Raw genomic sequence first — 23,650 nt, 5'->3', positions numbered from 1 at the left:
AGAGAGAGAGAGAGAGAGAGAGAGAGAGAGAGAGAGAGAGAGATGGAAAGAAAGGGGGAGAGAGAACTCGGTTGGCCCCTGACTTATTTATCGCGCTAGCGTGATTTGCGATTGCAATTTTAACTTTACGCAGCTCCGGCTTAAATGGCGCGGGCCATCTCCTTCGTGAAAGGCGTGAAAGGCCGACGCTCGTAAAACAGCTGTTTGCCGCGAAGACGAAGAACCGGGCTCATCGTGGCGTCCTCACCCTCGCGTGGGTCAGGACGAGGATACCTCCGCCGGACGTGAATTTACGATACTACCGGTCGGCAGGGTTGCCTCGCTGTTCTCTTAGCTCGCGGCATGATGAACGCGACCACGGACACCTATCTACTATTTTTCGCAAAGCCACTCCGTCGCTCCGTTTTATTACGGCCCGGCGATCGAGCGGTTCTCAGGAGCGGTGGTTATTTATGTGCCGGAATGTAGGGAATCGCGTGCACAGTGCGAGTAATGCGCGACGTTAACGATAATTCTTCGTTATCGACATCGTATGCATCTCTAATAGAACTAACGACGAGCTGTCGAGACGCGCCTGTTCAACTCTCGCGTCGTCACGAATATCCGAAGCTACAGGTTATCGGAAGTCTTTCAGAGAGTCGATTATCGTCGGAAATAAAATGTATCGGCATCGTGTCTCGTGTACTTCGTGACTCAAAAATAAATCGTTATTAGCAATAATCCAATTGAATCGTCTAACGAGTCCGAGCGGGAACGAAAAGACAACGAGCAGATCGAAAGTTCCCGATGTTGACTGTGACGTTTAGCTGGCAGAACTTGTAATCCCGCTGATAGTCTACGCGAGAATGTCACCTAATTGAATTTGCTCGTCCTGATTGGACTGACCGGTCTCGCGAATTCGCGCGGACTTTAACAGGATGACCCTCGGATAGGTAGTAGAACTTCCCCCGAGATCGTTAGATAAACTTTTTTCTGCGTCGTTGCCGAAGTAGGTCCCGACCGAAGTTCGACTGCAACTTTGTAAGAAGCTTATTATTACTTGCACGTGTTGTCCCTGCAACGAGAGTAACCCATGTCATCCGCCTTGCCACCTTGTGACTCACAAGGTTGTTTAAATCGTAGTTGTTGTGTCTGTCGATGTGTTTGTCAATGTTTTATAACGTGTTAATTCCTGTAAATGGAGCTGTATAAACAGAGAGATGTGACTAATTAGTTAACTTTTGCGAATCACCGTTGCGGAGCGCGACGCAAAAAGCGACATTTCAGCGGATTTGAACTCGCGACGAGAGCGTCACGCTCCTTAAAATCCGGGACTTGGAAATTATTCATCTCGATTCGCATACGACAAATGCCGCTCAAATCATATCTTGGTCTGATTATAGAAAAAATCGCAGGACCGATATTTCACTTGCAAATATCAAAGTTTATCGATGTTGTACGAAAAAAGAGAAAAACGAGGACGAAATATAAACAGAAAATATCAAATATCGTATTTTGACGAGTTGGAATATCACAGTTGGAATATCGATACAATGTGCATGAAACCGTATTATTTAACTGTATAACCGTATTATTTAACTGTATAACCGTAGCGAACATTCAGTTGTGATAAACACACGTGTATTTTATGTAAAAAATAACGGATTAAGAAAAAAAGCAATGTATTAATCACGGGTTGAAATGAAAGTTGATATTAACGGATGAGTCGCCAGGTTTGAAATGTTGCTGGTCGGAAAATTTCGGTTCGAATCAAATGCGTTGAAATGTGGCGCGTACAATTCGCGCCTGAACGCATTTGTGCGCAGTTGAAGTGTAAAACATTTCCGAGTAACTAATTAGTAACATATCCGCGCACACGTCTTGCATGAGTAGTGCAACACGCCTTAAATTAATATTATGTTAAATTACGTGTGTCCCCTCATCTCTCTCACTGACGCAATTTCAAATTCTGCTTTATCGCGCGCAAGAGAATTTCGTTGATGCAAATGCCTTTCTGCAACAACGAAAAAAGAATCATTCGCGCGTGAAGAACCTCTCGGGATAGGAAACGATCGCGCAGCTTCCCTGCAGACGCGGAAGAAACGCGGCAGTAAAGAGCGAATATGACGCTTCCATTGCTATTCCCTGTCATAATTGCGGTACGTTTAACGTGGTCGGCGCATCGACGAGTCGGATTGTTCGCTCGCTTAAAACGCTCCGCGAAGCCGAACAAACGAACCAGCCTTCTGATCGCGAGTACTCGCGTGTCCAAACGCAGACATGTCGATGTACTTCTTCCGGCTGCGCAACCTGCGCCGCCAGGCGGAGGAAGAACGCATGAAGCAGCAGAGACGCGGCAAAGGCAGCAAGGCCAGCCAACTTGGGACCAATCACACGGACCAGCCTCAACCGACGGCTGGATCCATGCAGTGCTGCAACCGGGTACATCGGGGCCCGAGCAGGCTCTTCGAGCGGGCCCCTCTGCAGCCCAGTGACTCGCTCGACGAAATCGCCTTCCAAATACCGAGGTAAACTCTCACATTGCACGCTTCCACCGCGAAACTTCCTTCGTCCTAGACTCTTCATCGTTGATGGCTCTTTCTTTTTATACCGTTGTGATCTTCCCCGACATCTCTGCGAACTGAGAGCGCGCTACTCGCGGTTTTCGACCGTAATTTACCATTATCGTTCTCGCTGCCGTACTTTTGTTTTCTTGCGTTTCGCTCGCACGCATATGTCGTTGTCAGATGACATCGCTCGGAAGAACATAGCCTGGTAGCGCGAGTAAACTCGAGAATAACGAAGATTTCCACACAGTCGTCCAATTTCTATGTTTATCAGAGCATGTTAAAGTTTTGTATGTTACAATTTTTTAGCACTTTAAATCGCACTTACGATAGCGAGTAATTCCCTTTGTGCGAATTGACCTGTAAATTCTCTAACCTAACGCAATCTGTTACCATTTAAATGTAGTCCATGAAGTTCCACGCCACTTAGCGGATTCGTTATAAAAGTTTATCTATGGTTTTTCATTCCTTCGGCTTCTTTGTCATCTCGCGTATTAAATATTAAAACGCTCATTAACACGTTTAACGACAATGCGCAAAAGTTTGCTTAGTCTATAGGAGGTCTAAATATCTTTAGGATGTTTAAATGTCATCCTTATTCTGATTTCCGTGTGAAATGAAAATCGTAAGATGCCATTAAGACAACGGGGAAATGTTCTACTTCTTGAAGAAAGGTCAAAGTTCAAGAAACCGGACTATTTAGATAAAGAAGCAAAGCTTACACAAGCTATTCTAGAATTAAATATATAATTTTGAAATTGTTTCCGTGATATCCAGCGTTCTATTTTGTTGATCAAATTTCTCACATGATTTTATATACCGCGGAATAATTAACGCTTCAGAAAACCGCTTAATTTCACTGAATTTATAATTCGTAATTTATGCGATATGTACATGTTTCCCCAACTTTTGAGCATCACTTTCTCTCTGTTTGCGAAATCGTTGAATGTGAATCTGTTAAATCAATTTTCAGAAATGTCAAAGTCGAAAAAAGAGATGTCATTATTTTTTTTTCAATTGCGTATCCTCCAAAAAAGGGAAACTTTACGATATCAAAGTTGCAAATCGAGTCTCCTTAGTATAAATTAATCTAGTATAGATTAATTTCCTTTTCGATTTGAAAATAATCCTCGCGAAAATCTGATTTTATCAATTAATCCTTAATTCAAAGTGAAATGATCGTATGCCTATCGAAAACTAGGCAGAAAATAGTAGCTTTTCAACGAACTCTGAAGGCGCTACGACGCCTACAGGTGAGATCATCGAGTCACGTTCTTTAAGTCAAAGTTAGGTCAAAAACAGTGAAGTGACAGATCTTCTTGAAACTTGAAGCAAAATTAATACGTATGTGTGTTAAATATGGGTTCGATTAACCGTATAGTTTCCGAGAAATTGCCGAAAATTTATAGTTTACTCTTTTTCTCGATATCTTACATGGCGCTGACGTACAAAAAGTAAACACGTAAACGCGCATTTGTCAGCTGTAAATGATCTACAATAAGGATTAATACGAAAATTTGGGCAAAATTAATTGAATACTTACAGAAGTACATACTTCAGTCTCAACGAAATTGACCGTACATTATTAAAGTATGATTAATCGGCAAAAATAAGTTTGGCTTTTGCTTTTTCATTCGCGACCATGCTTTGCGGATGTGGCAACGTTGTATAGCTTGGCATCGCATAGCGCTAATAGAGATGCGACGTTGCCACGATCTATAGTTCCGCGACTACAACGCAATTCAGCATGTTTCTTTTTCTATCATTTCATTTATCTTATCGATTTTTACTATTCTGAGGAAACCAATAATGTTTAAAAATCTGTTTTTCACTTTTACTTAAAAGAAGATTCATCGGTTGTTGAACCTTTTATTTAAAATCTAATTTACTACCACAGTTGGGAAACAACTACCTTAAATCGCCCGGCGCTACTCCAGCGCAGTCGACGGCGGCTGCTCACTTCTCCCGTCGTCGAAGCGAGAGCGAGACAACACATACCGCGCTTACGCCACGCGGCCCGAACCTATCCCACTACTATTCGACGTAAGCTGGCCCGCTCGCCAGCGTCCATTCACCCCACTCACGCGCGCGCGGTGCTGCCCAGCGCGGTTGCTAGGATACGCGCGTCCTCCCGAGCACGTGCTTCGTTTACGCGCGCAATTCGCCGCAGCGCGGCTGCTGGAGCGCGCAAATACAGCGGAACGCGCCAGCGTTGAATTGTCAGGGAGAATTCACAGAAAAACGGAAAACAGAAGCCAAACGGAACTTACCGGTGTTAGGGTAATAATCGAGTTTCTGCTTTTCTGCCAGTGCGAGTTCTGATTTACTTGTGCCTTTTTGTTTTCTGTTTTTCTGCCATGTTTTCTGCCAGGTTTCTGAATTGTCCCTTAGATGCCGAGCGTCTCGAAACACGCTGGAAACTTGCGAACAAACTAACGTAGAGACGTGTGAAAGAAAAAGCAATTTTCCCAGCAAGAAGATGAGAAAACGAGCGGGTGAGCGCGGACATTTAATATGACAGGGAACATTTTTATTGGCATAGAATATGAAATGTCTCAAAGTATTTACGAGAGAGTAGAATATTGAAATATTTGGGAAAGTATAAGCTTAAGATTTATGTTACACGTGACTTTTGGCTTGATCAATTTGAAAGTATCTTCAACAAATATTGCAGGGATTTTTCAGCTCTTAACAATAGATATTTCCTTGTGAGAATATCTAGTAAGAACGACATGAGATGAGTATTGTTTGTATTTCTCCCCGATATTGTAATAATTATATCTATATACTTGAGTTACATATGATATAACGCGTGGTAATCGGTCGAGTCGTATTGAAACGACGTCAAGCGTCTTTGTAGAATTGGAACTAATTAATTAAACTAGCGCGTCTCTGCAAAGTGAAAAGGAAGCTTTTTAAATACTTCGCAGCTCATCAGGATCGTATTTCACTCGATCAATCAAGTCAGTCTTCATTCTGTGCTTTCGCGCAATGTACATGAGTTTTTATTCGCACAGTAATTTCTATTGAGGCAACAATTGCGTAAACAGAGAATTATCCGTAGCGCCAAGTAAAGACGCAGTAAGTCCGTTCCATGGATCATGAAGCTATCAGTTCCGTTCCATTCAACGAGAGTGAATGGGACGCGCACGATGACGAAGCCGGCGGCATTTGCCCGTGGTAAAAGCTCCGAGCTTCTCCGTGTGCAGGTCGAACTTTTAAACTCGTTTAATTGCGTTCGAGTTCTGGAGAGTGGATGCCGATGTCCGCAGGATTAGCTGTGCTTCCTTGTTTCCAAGGGTCGAAAGAACTCGCCTAATTGGCGGAATTTCTGAAGGCGAATCGAGCCGAGAGAAAGAGAGAAAAGGAGAGAGGCAGAGAGAGCTCGCGGTTGACTGGCTAGAAAACGAGGAGATGGAAAACGATGGTGGAGGGAATTGGATTACGCTCGGATACGCCGACCGAGACTACGACGCGGTTCAAGGCGGCAGGGCTGAAATTTTCGATCACGGGCGAGCGCCTCGTAAATTGAAGGCGACATTTTAGACGTTGGATTTTGGGTCCTCTGTAACGGCACAATTACTTTCACCGGATCTCGCCGGACTTCTCCACCTCACATTGTTGCAGGGGGGTCTCGACTTGCGGTGTAGGTAAAAATTGAGAAGAGAAATAAAAACGGAAAGAAGAGTTTTCCGCGCGAAGAGTGTCGCCCTTTCCGCGAAATCCTCCTCATTTCAAGGGGAATCTCGCGAATGTAAATCTTTTAATTAACATGCACGCCTGCGAGCACGTTCGCTTTTCCGTGACCGAGTCCCTTCGTCGTCGGACTTCAAGTCCAATTATATTCTTCGACGAGCAGTTCACGCGGGATTCTCACAACGCGACGCAAAAAAACTGTTCGAAGCCGCAGAAATTCAAGTAACGAGGCGACACGAGAGTCCTGGAAGAAATGAAAGGTGAATATAATAGGTAATCTCCATAGTCGCTGGCATCCCGCCGCGCCCACGAGAACCAATCACGAACACGCCCCTTTGTCAAAGCTCGCTCGTGTCATTTATATCGACAGTAAATTTATGTCAGTCTGTTCACGTTTAACGAGCAACGGCGCTGACAAAGTGAAACGGAAATTCCGGCTTGTTTATAATTGCGCTCGAAAGTAAGGAACGTCGATCGGAACTTCTTTGCTGCCTCTCACTTTTTTCTCTTTCTCTCTGCAGCTTTCAATATTTTTTTATATTTTAACATGATAAAACGCACGCGCGCACGAATTTAAACCGTCAAATATAATATTTCTGCTCATCGTCCCGTTTGATGAACTGCGATATAAATATCTGTTGTAGATATTGAAGCAATAGTATTTACTCAACGGGTGCACATAACGATCGATCGATAGCCGTCAATCGAGTGGTCGACATTAACCCAGAAATGTCGCGTGCATAAACGATCAATTTTTTTCTCGTATTCTGTCAAAACTTTGACTTATGGATTACATTGGACGTGAGTTCCACGGAGGCGGCACACACTCGCTGCTGGTAGTCCGGCCGCGCTTATTTTATATGTCGCGCGTTACGACACTTGCTGATTGGTCCGCTTCTCTCCGCCGTCTGTTTTAAATATTTATGAGAGACCTTACTGACACACTCATAAACGTCCGGTGAATGCAATCCACTAACCTTTGCGTCGTCCTGTTGACCCGTTACGCGAAGTAAGCGCGACCCTTCTGGAAAGGGCATCGAGTAACCGGTACGTCGTTATGCAAAACGGGGCCGCATTTGTGCGATGAATTTTGCAAAATATTATTAGGCAGGTGTAGACGAAGAAGGGAGAAAAGAAGCGCGAGGTCGAAACGCTCAGTACATGGATATTGACAAACGACGGAGAGGTAGTTTCTCGAAATGAACGCTTGCGGTAACGGGGAGTAATGTATCTTCGAGAGTGAGCGGCAGGGCGCAAAGAGAAGAGAGTGCACTTCCGCTGAGGTGAACGTTTACCGTAATCAAGAATAATCGTGGCCACGTGCGTCCAAATTCGAAAGAGCGCGACGGTTGCTCGACTCCCCCGTATATATACATGCTTTTTCTTGCGAGAGATTTTCAGATCTTCTCCGAGTACTTATCGCCCTCCGTGCGACGAGAGGGGGAGCTTTTGTCCTGGCGGCCTCTATCCGTAACAAAGCCGCAATCGGAGATAAGAGAAGAGTCGAGAGAGACTCGGTGAAACACGGACGCGCGTATAAACATAATTCGAGTCATCGTTCCTCAGGCACATACGGTGGCGGCGCGGTCGCGAAGGGATGGCGAATGTTACTCATAAATTTGTCTCGCCGCGGAAGGTGGTAACTGCACCTCGTAAGTGTCTTGTTACCGTCGGAAAAAGAAAATGCGCGGTCTCGTGTTGGACGTCGCCGCCAGAGAAAGTAATGTTTCCTCGCGCGTATACGCGGTAATAAGTGAGGGAAAAAAGTGCACGGTCTTTGTAAAGAAGCCGGAGCGTAGAATTAATTCCCAAGGTTGGAGAAACCGGCGTGATTGTCTTCGTTGAGAACGACCCGCGGCGCGAAGAAATGGCCTCTCTCGGTGGAATTTTAGCTCGCGCGAGTCGTCACGAGTCAACACTCTGAATGCAGCAAGGATTGGGACGTGCGAATCCACTTTGGCGCCGCGGATGATTGAACGCGCGTCGTGACAGGAGCTTAGGAAGAAATAACGGTAGCGCCTAGACAGTTTGGTTAAGGTGCAGACGGGGAAGCCGGCCGTATATTTTCGTCCGATATCGGAATAAATGTTTCCACCAGGAAGCTCGTAAAGACAATTTACTGCCCGCTACGTTGACAGACACTCGTAACGAAGCGGTAGTAAACCTCAAGAATAAACGATAACAGTGGGACATTAGCGGAAGCTCAACCGCACATCTCGCGTTGTCCCGACGCGTCGCGGAGTCTCGAATATTTCGGGCCAGATTTGACCGCCTGCTTGCGACGAACGTCGCTTGCGGGCCGATTTCGAGCGAATTCCCGCGCATTACGTCTGGACGTGAGCGATTAGATAGGCATCTACTTCTCAGACGACTGAGCGTCGTCGAGATCGACGTCGCTCCTTTGTTATATATCGATCTCAATAGACGAACATCGGACGTTACGTGTCTTACAGTTCGACGTGGCTTCGCGATTTCGTTTGCAGGTGCGCAGAATCTCGTCGTTTTCTCGTCACGTTCAACGTGCCGCGCTCTCGCCCGTTCGCTTTAATTGCGGTCTAATTCCCGTTACGCTCCCTCAATTAGTCTCGATTACGTCGAATCCCTCTCGCGAATACAGCGATCGCGGTTGAACAGTGTTTGGGAGTGAATAGGATTAAGGTCGCGCGCAATAACTCGTGTCTGCTGTATCGCCGATCGCAAATCCTATCACTGAGTCACTTAAAAAAGGAAGAATAGCTCAATAAAATCGACAGGATTTCCCTCGTTTCTAGAAATATGTATGTACGTGTGTGTGATGGATATTATCTCGCATAGAGAAACTTTATGCTTCGTCCGCGCTCGAACTCTCCCAAACAGGTCGATTGTTCTCAGGTCGCAATTGTATTATTTAAATTTCAAAGCCAAAACACAGCATTGGAATATGCAAACACGTACGGAAATTTACGCGATTATTCAGCAGTGTCAAGCTGAAGTTGTCGCGGAGGGCAAGCTCATGTTTCGAATTCGATTCTAAAGTGAAACTGATTATTTGCGCGACGAGACGGCAGGCGAGGTAGCGAGAGAAAGACGACTGAGTCGCAGAGCCCGGCGAGCTGGAAGCTTTCGCCAAGCGCCTACGTCGAACGCTGTTCAGAGGGCACCTCGCAGCAGTCCGGCAAGCTCCGGAAAGCGTCAGGTGCTGCCGCCGTGACGGACGTCTTACGAACTAAGCGTCGAACGAGCTTGCAGTAACCAACCCACCAGCCAGCCAGCCCCCGTCGTCGCTCGAGTTCGCCACGCCGGGAGCATCCGCGAGGTCTCGCTCTCAGCTCGCAATCTCGCTACGGCCAGGACTCAGGGATGCAGGGGGAGGCGCGGCGGCGGCGGCGACGAGAAAACGCGCGAGGATGGAAGAAAAAATTATAATCCATCGGCACCCGTCGCCGGCAGGGCTGTCGGAGCTCTCGCCGAGAGAGCCCGCCGACATTTACATATCTCTCTTTTTGCCGCGGGAGATGCGTCGAAGATGTGTAATTTTTCAAATGTTACGGTGCGATTCATTTTAAGCCCGCGCTCTCGCGAGAAGCTCGATAATATTAAAGCGGGAAATTATGAAAAGCGTCTGTGACGCTGACAGATAAGCGGAGACGGACGTTTCGTCGACTTGTTTGTCTCGATGAAGGGTGAGAGCGGCGAGTTTTCTGGGACCTGCAACGTGTAAAAGCTCGAGTGAGCTCGCTCCGAAATTGTCGGATTGTCGCATTAATCTAACTTACAATTTTTCTGGTCTCCGAGACAAGTACTCGAACGGAATTACCTCCCTCTACAAACTATTTGCATTTATGTGATCGGGTGCATTTTCCATTACCTCGCGTTTCCGCTTTATATCGCAGTTTATTAGTATCGCGCCTCGCGCTACCACTCGGGAATTTTAACGAGACGCCGTGAAAGAGTTAAGAAGCTTCAAAGGCCACACATACACACTCACGCTTGAGCTCTTAGCCACTTGTCGACTCGAAGTTCCTCGTGACCCCGACTCTGTCACGGCACTTCCGGCCACTCTCTTCCGCCTCCTACGCCGTTGCTTCGAGGGTTAATGCAACGGAAGTGGACTCTCAATGAGATCAGCCGTAATCGCATCGCACCCTCGCTCCGCGCGTCGTTCCGCGTAATTTTGCGAAGGATTCTCGATTTTGCGGGACGAGCTTGCCGTGTTTTGCTTCGGAGAAGAGACACGACGATGGCCCTTCTTCTTCTTGCCCGGCCATTTGACTCGCAACGCGATCGGGTCGAAGAAGCTCGTGGGATTCGCTGGAATTCGAGACTTTAATCATTGGAACGTCAGGAGTCGAGGAGTATCACGCGCCGTCGATCTGTCCCGGCGAAAACTCCTCCCGCCCACTAATGTCTTGGACAGCTGAAAAAGCGCAGATGGCAGTTGAGAAAGAGCCTAAGTTCTGTCATCGCGCAGAAGGGCGTTTATGTTTTATTCCGCGATGCGGTCACGCGAGAGCAAACCGAGCGTTATTATTCGATGGTTGCCGTTCGCGACGCTTTTTACCGGTGCGTCGCTCCTCTCGGATATGTCGCGGTTCTCATGATTGATAGCCTCGCCGGGAAAATCACTGACTTCGCTGGCGTATTCGCCAGTTGACACTCGAGAAATGTACGCGGAGTACATCGCGATGGTTCTTCGCTGAAGAATTCTCACGCTGGCTGCATGAACTTTGCCGCGTGCGCGTGGGCGTTGCGTTTTCACTGTCGGACGTAGACACTCGACTCAACACACACACATACACACACATACCAGCCATATCAATCATCGTCACTTCTGCTCTCCCGGGAATGTAACGTTGCGTGTTGCGCAACGTTGTTATGTATGTTCGACATTAGATATCAATTTGATCGGGAACGTGGAGCGCTCGCGAGAGCATATCCCTGCGGAAACTCCGCATTCCCGCGCGCTGTAAAACTTGTAATTCGCGCTCGCAAGAAATCCTCGCTCGCTCGCAAACTCGGGAAAATGCCGTCCCCTGCGCCGCGACTATTGCCTCCGAAGTAATCAGACCCTATCGATTTTCGATTAGCCGAGTATCAGTAGTGACCGCGACCGTAACATTTCGCCATTGACTAAGGGGAGAGAGTAGAGAAAGAAATATTTCAACATTTCGAGACGAGATTGTCGCGCTAAAATCGAAGAGATTATTGTTTTACGAATCCTCGAGATCCCCCGTTCTTTCTCCCGTTGTTCATCTCGTTGGAGCTTGAACGAGCCGTCGAGGCGGTTTCGCGCGAGACTGATTTCGCGTTCCGTAGAAATTTACTCGCGTCGCAATCGTCGTCGGGATCACGCGTTCGCCGATGCAAATTGCGCCTAAACCGTGCGCGATGTCTCACGCGCGACGAGTCCGCCGTTTCCGGTCGTTAAACCGCAAAATATACCGGTTTCGATCGATTGCGCGCGAGCCAATCTGCGAAAAAGCGACGGCAATATAAATCCGCGGCGCCGACAGGATCCGGGACGCTGCGGTTAGTATTGAAAATTCTGTGCGAGACTAGGCGAGGAAATTTCTTATGCATACCTCGTGGCCGAACAACCTCGGAGGAGGCCTCCCTTCAAATCGGCCGGGGTGTTTTCCTTTCGCGCCGTTTTCGTTATCCTCTCGCCGCGCCTCACTGCGGTGCTTTACGATCGACAGTATCAGTATTTTAAGGACCTCGCAAATTCACCGCGGGATATTTCGGGTCTGCGAGCGGCTGTGGGTTTCCTCATTGGCCGAATTTCGAATGCTCATGCGTACACATGATGTGACTGCGCGAATATTATATGACGCGGTCTTATACTGATGTAGTGACTGTGCGTAGGAGTTTTCCAGAATCAATCCTGCATGACGTTCATCTCACGAAGTTCGATTTCTTCTTGGTAGCATCGGACAGTGAGCTCTGGATATCTTTTCCACGGCAGAAACTTATATGAAGAGGAGAACACTGAGAATATCACTTGCATAACATGATTACCACTATGAAATATTAATGTTCTTTTTTTCCCATGCGTACAAAATGGTTGTAGTAACCATAACATTCTGGAAGTGGCACACTGCCTTTTTTTACCGTCTGTCCATACGTGTTTGAGCAGTATTTTCAATGATGTATGGCGTAACCAAACCCTACAGATCTCGCAGCCATAATATTTGTTCCGCAGACCACGATATAAAATTGCAATATTTCTTGGTTGAAACTTATATACATTTTTTTTTATATTACGTTCGCTACTACAGTTTATTTATTTACACTGAGAAAAATTTCTGGTAATAGTTATCCAACCTGTGTTATAATTACTACATTTAGTGAAATAGTATCAACTAAATATAAGAGGTGAATATTACTATATGAAAGTTAATGTTACTAAAAATTTTGTAATTATTACCAAACATCGGTAACATTTACCATTATTGGTTACTATTTACCAAATGGTATGGTAAAACGCATTTGGTAAGTATTACCAAACTTTTTTTTTTAATGTAGAGACTCTTTTCACAATCCACCTCGTTTTTTTTATGTAATTACACGCAAAAAAATGATTTAGTAATATCAGCTAAACCGCGCGGTAGCTGATTCAAACTTAGTCAAAAGGCTAATCGTTTAGCTGTCACTGTTAAGAATTGGCTATGACAGCTAAAATGCGTTCACTATGAAACACAAATATATTAGGTTACATTAAAAATGCACATTATTTCAAGTAGCTAAGAAAATGGTAGTTATTCCTAAATTTTTTATCGTATACATATATTAAAGAAGTTTGCCATACAGCTACAATCATTTGTTACAGTTATTTATTTCTAGCAGCTAATATTTCTCGCTGTACAGCACCTAAGTTTAACAGCGAATAAATTTAGCTTCGGTAGTATCGACATTAGCTGTCCCTATTTCAGTGACACATTTTATCTGCCACAGCTATTTTTTAGCTCTGGAAGCTAGTTTTTCTGCGTGTATATGAAACAGATTTAGTTTTTAATAATATAGGTATAGAAAACAATTTTGCCGTCACACTTAAGTGACGCTGGTCTCCAATGAGAGATTGTCGCAGACGTGATATATGGGTATGCTCTAAATATTACTCTGAATATTACGTATCATAAAAACTGTATATGAGATGGACGTATAACAACTTGCAATGCCACATCTATCAAACTAAAATATGTGGATGCAGCAGCCATAGCAGTTCTCTCTATGTACACTCGTGATCGGAAAGATTGTCTGGTTTTATATAAGTTTAAGAATCTATCCTTCCAATGAGAGTTCTTTTATTGAAAAATAAATTCTCCCATTGGACAAAAAGGATAGATTCCTAGATTACGAAAAAAACCAAACAACCTTTACAATCACGAGTGTACACTTCAGAATGAGTCTTCGGAAAAATCCTTGGTTGAAATATACGATCGGATATCTTTTGGAAATGATCGCGAATTAGCGTATGTTTCGAATTAAAAGAACTTTCCGAAAATGGAATTTAATTATCGCGAATTAGCGTACGTTCGCATCAAGATGAAAACGGTAATTAGTCGAGTTTTACGCGCATTTTGTTATCAGGTTGACTTGCGATTCATGACTACTCGTCCGTTGAGCGCGTTCAACCAGGAGAGAGACGCATGCATTTCCGCGGACACTCGACGTTCGCGAATTCTTTTGTACGCTATCCGTTGATTTACGCGCATCATTTCCGTGTATCAGCGACACTTTTTCACGATAGGCAATCGATGGGCACGCGGAGAAGTATTTAAAAAGTTCGGAGCGCGCGCGTATCGCTCACGCGGAAGCGTCGCGTCAAAATATAATCCGCGTTATAATTGAGCTATCAATCGCAACGCGAATTGAATATTCATTTATACTCGCATGCATACATGCCCGATAACTAATGCAAACGATGGAATAAATGCCGTACTCGATCACATTCAGCCAAGTTAGATAATGATCTCTGTGCGCGCCTTGTCGTTTTCGATAACGACGCAAGATGAAGGGAATCCTGCGACCTCGTCAACCTCTCGTTACTTCGTCTTCCTTACGCAGAAATCCTCGAAACACCCAACGCAACGTCTGCTTTACATTCTGCACGTCCACGTCGTGCGTTACCGCGAACGAACGACATCTACGACGCGACATCCATGATGCGACGCGCACATCCGCGAGTTATTATTTTTCATCTTGTCTCTCCCGCGTCGCAACTTTTCCTCGCTCGCCCGCGAACTATTTCAATAAGTAGAAACATATGATCCATTCCCGATACTTCCCCGCGGCGTACACGACGGCACGCGTGCATTTTATATCTCACCGGAGAACAAAAGCCAAAGTCGGCGAGACAGCATCTGATGCGATACGATAGCCCCCAAATGACTGACCAATGGGCAGATTTCACCTGTACCCCACATAACGAACGAAGAAAAGAGCAGAAGTTGCCTACCGCACAAGTCTGAGAATTTGACGGGCGCTATTCCGCGAGATAGGCTGGATAGCAACGCGCTATAAACGCGAAACAGCCCTTTCATCTACCCGGTTATGTTCAGTCTGTATCTCAGCCTCAGAGATAGCAGGCATCAAAGAAAGCGAAGGGCACGACCGCCGCGTTGGACGCTCCATAGCCACGAGAATTACTATTTTTCATCCGACCCCCGCGTCCCGAGACCCCTCATATTTATCAGTCGAGTCTTGGAGGAGGGCGACCGAGCGGTTGACTCGTGGGAGTTGGGCGCGAGGACAGTCGGGAGAGAGGGCGACGAGGAGAACGGAGCTTGCGCGGTTGTTGGGGGTGCGCGTCGTCGCGGGGGTGAGTTTAAGGGTGATTCCGCTAGTCGGCGCTGAGCCAGGCCACGCGAAGCGCGCTCTGCTCGCGAGGCTCTCACGGGAAAGGTATCCGCCACATCGGCCGGCATCTCCTCGATGCGCGCGCGAATGAAACGGGCGCAAATGGTACCGCGACACAGCAACGTTCTCCAGTGGTGAAAAACGACGGCTCGCGTCGAACGCGAACGGCAACGACGGCGTCGGCGGCGGCGGCGGCGGCGGCGGCGGCGGCGTCGGCGGCGGCGGAACACAGCAGAACCGGAAGATGCGGTACCTGAAGAGGAAGTCGCGCTGCCTCGTCGTGAGAGACCGCGTCGCACGTCCGTGACGAAGGTCGCGCGGAATAGATCGCGAGAGCTCGTCGCTGCAATCAACGGCGATCCCCAAAGTAATAGGACCAAGCACAACGCTGCATCACTCCCTCGAGGGGCTTCGGCAATGCGAACTCGAAAGTAGAAGCGACGTAGGTTATCCCAGCGACGAAGTCTCGACGGAGCGGAACTTCGTGAAAGAGGACCAACACGCACGCGTCGCCAAAGTGCTTCGGAAGTATAAAACTTCGAGAAGCAGGACCAACGTTACCCAGGGACGTAGCGCCGAGCCGTTTGATCGTAAAAGGCTACCGTTATGTTGGACCTCGGCTCGTGGAAAGGACACCAAGTCGTCCTCGAGGATGTCCCCCGGCAACGCGCGAAGTCGCAGTGAGCCGGCAAGGTGGCAAGAGAACCAACAAAAGGGAACGGATCAAGAAGAGGAGAGAGGTCGAAGAGATTTCCGATGTTTCCCTCGAAGCGCGACTCTGCAAGGAGATTTCAACGAGTTTCGACGTTTTCGAGCTGGCGACGCGATCGACTCCTTCGACAAGCCAGTCCTCCTCTTCGTCGGCCTCCCCCGACGATACTATAGCGCGCGACTGTAAAGACCGATTATGTTAACGTCGATCAACCGTGACCCCATAGAAGTCTCCAACGACAAGTTGTTATTGAAAGAGTTTGCAGAATCGGTCTAACCGTCTGTCATCATCATTCTCATCGTCGTAGTTCTCCTCCTCGTCGTCGTCGTTGTCACCGTCATCATCATCGCCCCGCTTTGCATCCGAGAACTAATGAACTTTCTTCGACACTTTGGCACTAATCGTCCCGTTATTCGTGGGAGCGAACGCACGCTGGAAGAGTTTTTCTTCTTTCGACCCGCTATATAGAGTGTCCTTTCTCCACCTGATATTTTCCCCCGGACTCTTTTTCCGCTGAGGGCGGAGGGCGCAGGTGCAACTGCCCGTGCGAGAAGAGCTTTCGCGAAGAGAAAGACTCTTCTCCCGGAGTAACGAGAATAAAACTTCCCTCCTCTCGGGAAGAGTAAGAAGGATTCTTTCTAAGGAGGGCAAGATTAGTATTGCGGCAACGAGAGAGAAGTAGATTACAATTGCGGCGGGGGAGTTTGCATAAGTATATTCGATTAAGGGAGCAATATCGGCGAACGGCGGGGAGGAGGAGAGGAGAGAGAACGGGAGGACACGTGGGGGAAATGTGGCGCCCGGCGTTGTACGTCGAGTAAATAGGCGGGCGCACCTTCCTTCTAATTACGAGATACTTAACGAGCACGCTGGTTGGCGGGTCCAAAAAACGTAGAGTATTTTTAATACGCGCACGCACGCACGCATACGCACGCACGCACGCACGTCACGGCACGACACGTACGCACACATCTCTCTCACGCACGCATGCACGCACATATGTACATGCATACGTACGTAAGTAAGTATGCATAGCCACGCACGTGCGGCGTCGTAAGCGTCAACGTCGTCGTCGTCGATCATCTGTCGCCGTTGTCGTCGTCGTCGTCGTCGTCGTCGTCGTCGTCGTCGTCGTCGTCGCCGTCGTTGTCGTCGCCCAGGACGGTGGATAATTAAGCACAGTACTAGGATGTAATCGATATTTAACGTTTAAACAGAATGGTTGGTAACGACGGTCCAAGTAGACAGCGAAGAGAAGTAGCCAAGTTTCGTGGTCCAAAGTTCTAGTGGTTTAGTCGCGACACTGTTTTTATTCTGGTGACTCTCTGACCGGGATTCCTCGACCATCTCGCGACGCCAATTACGTCGCGGTGTATTTTTTACAAGCATATATATATACATACACGCATATATACAATATACATCTTTGAATCGTGCCGGCCGCAAGAGAAAGGGAAGAAGAGAGAGAGAGAGAGAGAGAAAAAGAGTAGTGGATGCCAAGAAGGGGTGGGTGGCTCGAAACGTTCTCCTGTACGGTGTGTATCGTGCCGAACGAGGTTCAGGCGCACCCCGTGTGCCAGAAGTTTCTTTATAGTTCGTTAACCCTCGCGGCAATCGTGCGTGTCACGAGACTGTAATTGCAGCGTTGCGCCGCCGAGAAAGAAACACAGTGCTTACCGCGTCTCTTGCGACCGCGATCGGAACATTTGAACGCTTTCGCGTCTCATCGTCGTCGACGACGGGCGGACGAACGAGGACAGTTTCGCGCCGCCGTCGGAAAGGCTGCAGGTACAAGAACCTGTCGTCAAGACTGCCGAATCGTGCCGAAGGAGACAGAGAAAAAGAGACCGGCACGCGCCTTTCGACTCTCGAGAAGAGGGGTGATCTCGCGGAGTGAACGCGAAGAGAGTAACGTGATCGTTGTTAGCGCGTCCGAACGCCCGACTATATGAGCGCCAGCTTCGATATAGTGAAACGATGGAGGACGTTCGTGGTGGCACTGTGGAATAACGCGACTGACCGGGTCCGGGATGCCTCAGCGAGAAAGACGCTAACAATGACGACTTCCAGCAGATACAGCAGCTACAACTGCCTCACCAGTTGGGATAGCTACGATCGAATTCCAAGGTATACCCGTGTTTCACCGAGCAACGTCGATTGACGCTTTCGTTTCGCGGAGTCGCGCGACCGGAACTTTCGTTCGCTGCTTGTTTTTTAATGTCTCCTATGCATCACGATTTTTGCATACCAATCTGTCTATCGAGTGAACGACGAGGTAGATAGGAGTAGAGAGAGGGAGAGAGAGAGAGAGAGAGAGAGAGAGAGAGAGAAAGAGAAAGAGAGGGAGAGAGAGAGAACAACGCAGGCTTTTGAAAATCCGAAAATGATTTTCCAGACGTCGCGATGACTATAATGCGGCGACAAAGCTCGACGCTGTTAATTACATAACATAAGCTGATTTGCAATTTGCGCGTGGTCCCTTATCCCGTACTCACGCAAACATCCTTGCCGCGCTTCCGCTTTCTACTTCCGCGAATAATCATTGCAGCGACAATGGCTTTAATTACGGATTACAATCTCTTTCCGACCGGTCGGTTCCGTTCGGTCACGAACAACGGGGTGACAGAGCGCGAGGGGTGCGCAACGGGGCGCGTCCATCATTGTTCCCGTGATTGTCGTAGGACGACGCCCTATGCCTTTTTCTCCCTTTTTCATACTTGTCGCTTTTTCGCCATATTTTTTTTCTTTTCTTTTCACGATTTATATCGCTCCCAATTTATTAATTCACTCGACGAATTTTTGTGCGCTCTCCACGCGCGGTAAAGGTCGCGATTCCAAAGCACACCACTGCACCTGGACAACGATGCCGGGGGGCAGGCGGCGGGTAAATATTTGCGTCGCAATCCCAATCCTGACTACGTAGATTCGCCTAACTAAGGGCTCGTATATGCTATGACGAGCGTTGTTTGAACGTGTTCTGGGAGAATCGAAAAGCGAACAACGGCGCCAGGTGCGAGGGCAAACTGACAGCAGCAGCGACAATAAAAAAAATAAGAGAAATTAACCATGCCACGCGCCAAAGTGGGAAAAACAGTTTTTAACAAATTTTGAAGGGACAACGGGGTAGTATTATCGTGTCGAGTGTTCCCCACTCGTATCCACTCGTTATTCTTCCAACAGTAGTAGCCTCTCCGGCCGACTAACGCGAGAACACATTTTTATTTATCATTATTTGGATTGGTCGGACGTTTTCGCGTGACTCTTCATTTCCTAACGTTTCGCGAACGAAACTAGCGAGCTAACCGCGAGCTACGGGCGGCCGATGATACGGCCGATGATACGGACGGTATTTCGAGACACGACATGAGAATCCAATACGCGACGCGGATAAACGACGACACGAGGTGCGTTCGCCACGGGGCTTGACATTTATTTTCAATCTGCGTGCCGTAGGAATAACAGGCCGCCTTCGCCGACGGGATGACTTCGCCGCTCGTTAAAGCGCGACAAACGGCGACGCGCGCGTTTCACGGGGTATTTAGCGCCGGCTATCTTGTTACAAGCGCGATCGCGAGTATCAATATAACGGAAGGTGTTATAGCGCTCTTCCGGCGCGAGCGAATTTTATCGGCCCGCTCGGATGCCGATACGCAAGATATCGCGTTGTTGAGTACGTCGGGCGGAATTTAATTCGTCGTGTCACGGCGAACACACGACGAGGCTTGCGAGGCTTCAGCGCGCGGCTCGATAACTCCGTGCTCTCGCGCCAAAGTTCCTCCGATTTGAAAGCCGAAATGAAGAAACTGCGATTTCCAACGTGGGCAGATAATAGCGCGCGAGCGTCATCTCGCCGCATTCTCATTCGCCGCGAGAACGAGTTTTCATTCCCATTATGACGCGGCGTCCTCTTTTACCTCTCGCTCGGGTGCGCGAGAAACGACAGTCGTTTCATTCGGCGGGAGGGTTAGTCAATTGGTCGCCGGCGAAATCGCTGGCTAATTGAAGTTTCGCCAGCCATTCACAGCCGGATTTACGAGTGGGAAATAAGGTAACCGGCCAGATGGATTCTCGCTCTTTCATCTGCCAGCTATTGGTTCCCCCCGGCTATTCTTCAGCTTCATTCCCGCCGTGGAGCGAACAATCGTACGGTCCAATGGCTCATCCTCCGTAGCCTTCTCGGATAGAAATTTCGCTTCTATGTTAAAAATGCAAATTCCGTCGCGATCATATGATCAGCCGATTGTTCGACTTACATTCTTCTCATCTACGCGTCCTCGCCGATTTAGAACTGATCTAACGAGCAGGCGAAGTCTTGTCGAAGACTATGGGTGCGCGGAAGAAGCAATTCCGTTAGTGCAGTTGAATCTTCTGCTATCTGAGGACCAGACGAAAAAAATCGGTTGTAGGAATAGATAGATTCCTGAAGAAGATTTTCACTTAGCCAGTTGAGCTCTCAATCATCCCAACTGAGTTTTGACGCAACTGCACGTTCAGACGAATATTTTCAGTCACGGTAACAGAAGTATTACTTCTCTTCGATGAGTATTTCATCTGATCCTCATTCAGTTACACAAACCGGACTTTTTTCTCCGTGTGAAAATTGACCTCTTTCTTCCTCCCCTTCTCCCTTCTGCCCTTTCTCTCACCTCCTCTTGAAATTATTTAACCTGAGAACGCTCACTAATTAGGAACTATGCGCGCCCTGTATCATTACTGTTTTCTTAGCCCGCTAACGTTCGCGTGCGCGATATTATCCGACACGGAATTTCTTCCGATGAAATAACGCGAGTGCCGTGCCGATTTATTTTCCTTCGAGTTCTGCTGCACAATATGTAGATGCGACGGTCGAACGTAAAGCTCTCTCGGAATTAATAAAAGATTCCTACGTCAGTCGCTCCTCTAAAACAAGTGGAACCTACGCGATATATCTTAGGACCCGTCGCTTTTTATTCACGTCGCTGTCGCGTGACAGCTTTCATTCGACGCGAAATTTCTTCCGGCGAGACGCCACTTTTCCGGCAGAACATTATTCCGTTTTCTGCCCCCATCGTGACTCAACCTACCAGGGGGGAGTACAATTTGTCAAAGACAATCCGGGTAGAAATTTAAAACAAGGATTAAAAAGACTCTAGATAGCTTTTCCCTAACAAAGCTCTGTGAAAACAGGATAGATGTTACGCCGTTTCAGCGCCTAGACTTATGAATCTAACTCGGTATATCTAATTAAACCCTCATTGAAACGATAAGTTGAGACACGAATTATTTTGATTATTATTTAAAGTATAATAAATTAAATTCTCTTTCTTAGCATTCGCTTATTAGAAACTTTCTTATAACTTTTATTATAATTTTTATTAAAGTATTTATTATAATTCTTCTTATCATGTTTCTTTCTTGTATATAATACTTTCATACATGATGCTGTTTTCAATATTGAACATTTTTTTCTTCGGTTTATTTATTTATTCATATATTTTTTGGTCATATCTGGGTCCTACGAAGGCATCCCTATTTTGAGGTATCGCTGGACTAGAGTCACTGCATACTTAGAGCCCAGCTCGGTTAATTTCTACCCAGGACTCCACATAGACACTGCAACAATAAGATGCAGTAAACAATAAACTACTGCAATAAGGGAAATATTCAGACTGTCGATAGATTAAAATAATAGTTTTGGTATTTTTGACTACGCTCTCCGACGGGCCATAAAGTTCCGCGATTGTAATTCTCTCAGGAACAATTACGGAGGCGCGAAACCGGCGAATGGTTTTATCGCGCTGGGTTTATCGACGGTTAAGATCGCGTTGCACTTTCGCCAATGCGATGTGTTAAATAATTCAGCGCGTCGCCTGGAATTTTACGGCCGGCGGGCGGGCTTGCAGAAAGGTCTTTCCTGGAAATTATATTCATACAACGGAGGAGTGTGCAAAGTGCACCTGTGTGCTCCTACGTACGCGTTTATATTAAGTTCATTTAGACTTTCACGCTAGTCGCACTCTGTCCTTACGAAGTGCCGTCACGAAGTTATGCCGTGACGTCGCGTACACGCGCCGAAGTTGGGTCTATCGCGGGGGCGTGTTGAAATATACGTGTCTGCACTCATGTAGATACTTCGCCGTGATAATAACGAAAAGTGAAAATCGACAGGAATCACCGAGTTCCCAATTCGCGAATTCCGCATCGTTCTATCGTGTTCTCTGCATCTACATTCTCGGCGTTTCTTTTGCCACAATAATCGTCCGCGCCGTACTTCGAAAGTATTCTCATCCGTTTTCGCGGGATCTCAAAACGCAACGCAAGGAGAACGTGGAGTGACGGGCGCGGAGTTCATTTGCATGTTCCGGCAGTTTTTAATTGCTGTGCTCGAAGCTGCGATCTGGAGAGCTTCAATTACGGTGACAGACTTCGAGAGGGAGAGAAGGATTCGCGCGCCGCACACCCTTCGTTCCGATCGCGCGAAATTTTTCGACGTCGAGTCTGTCTTCCCCGGACATGCCTCTTGACGATTTCTTTCTCGAGTGCCTCGTGCAAGAACTGCTGAGCGGGATCATCCGACGGCACGGCGACACCGAGGCAAGAACAGACGCCGAGAGACATTGGTTAGGAATTGCGGCGGGATACATGGGACCCCCTTTGATGGCGCAACAGTGTTGCATCCAGTCGCGGACATCAGAATTTAGGCTGACGTACAGTTGACAGAAGGTTCTCGTGGTTGTGAGGAGCATTCGATAATCGAAATCCCGCCAACAGCCGTTGCCTCACCGTCACCTAGCTGGAAATCTGACGCCCCGTCAGGACCTCGCTTCTTGTCCTATTAATGAAACACGGCCGAGTGGCAGTCGCTGTCAGCTTGGGCGCTGCCAAACTCGGACGGCAAATTGATCGTAAAAGCGACGGCCGGCGGCACCTCTCTCACTCTCTCTGGCGACGAGCTGGCAATTAATTCCTGCCGCGGATACACGTCGCGAACACACAAGGGTCCCCCTCTCTCTCTCTCTCTGTCTCTCTTCTCTTGCCTCCTCACTCTGTCACATGCGCGTCGAGCGGTCGATCTTAGCCCTATTTCCTTGGAGACCTTCCCTGTCCCAGAAATGTCGCGTTTCCCTGCCCGCAGAATATTCATTGACTCGGGGGCGGCGGCTGCCGGATAAAAACAGCGTATCCCGGTAAAATGATTATGCTTCCACTTATTCACCCTTTAACGTGTCTAAAGATAACCGCGGAGGAATCCCGTGAGCGAGAGATATTTGACGTGTTACGGGCGACGTGAGGAAAAATTACGAGTTATCCGCGACTCAGACACGCCTGTGCAATGATCAATTGATATTTCCGCGCTGATTAATAATATTTATTAACCAACTTGCGCTGGATCAGGAGTTCAATTAATTTAACTTCGATAATTAATTTAACTTCGACAAAATATATGACGCGAGGAATAAAAATACATCGCGACCATTGTGTGTGGGAGTCTCGCAAATGGAAAATCACGTCGAAAGGAAAATCACGTCGAAAGCCACATCTATTTCGCGGCCGAGTACTAAAGAGGAGCACGCGAGCTCGTCGAACTGCTCCTAACTCGGTGTCGACGTTGATCGCGCATTTTAATTCGCGAAACGCATAATATGATGGATCCCCGGTGTGCACTTAATAAGCCGCGCGCATATCCGTCATCAGCGCCGCAGCTGTGTATTTTTGCGCAAATTAGATAAATTAGCCGCGCGTCGATCATCATCATCATCATCACCATCATCGTCATCACCGCGTCCGCCCATCGTGGCTATCGGTTACGCTGCACTCGGCGCACAATGAGCCACTCGCAGCACTCGATAAATGCAGAGGGCGGAGTGTCGCGAATGTG

At 47.5% G+C, this 23,650-nt stretch overlaps 1 protein-coding gene across 4 annotated transcripts in view; it reads left to right on the top strand.

Annotated features, from left to right (window-relative positions):
• LOC116853240 (potassium channel subfamily T member 2) overlaps positions 1 to 23,650 on the top strand; it is a 149,997-nt gene that overhangs the window by 56,278 nt on the left and 70,069 nt on the right. Inside the window, exons 1-2 of one of the 4 annotated variants that reach the window (XM_032834222.1) lie at positions 13,115 to 15,185; positions 17,010 to 17,919. The exons of the other annotated variants lie outside the window; for them this stretch is intronic. Coding sequence (XP_032690113.1) covers positions 17,741 to 17,919 — 179 coding nt within the window. The 5' untranslated portion in view covers positions 13,115 to 15,185; positions 17,010 to 17,740. Of the gene's footprint in view, positions 1 to 13,114; positions 15,186 to 17,009; positions 17,920 to 23,650 lie in introns of those variants that run through there. 4 annotated transcript variants of the gene reach the window in all.

Source organism: Odontomachus brunneus, unplaced genomic scaffold (assembly GCF_010583005.1).
Source record: "Odontomachus brunneus isolate Ranch 3 - 2012 unplaced genomic scaffold, Obru_v1 Obru_scaffold_006, whole genome shotgun sequence".
Lineage (NCBI taxonomy): Eukaryota > Metazoa > Arthropoda > Insecta > Hymenoptera > Formicidae > Odontomachus > Odontomachus brunneus.
This window is presented reverse-complemented; position numbering and strand designations above follow the sequence as displayed.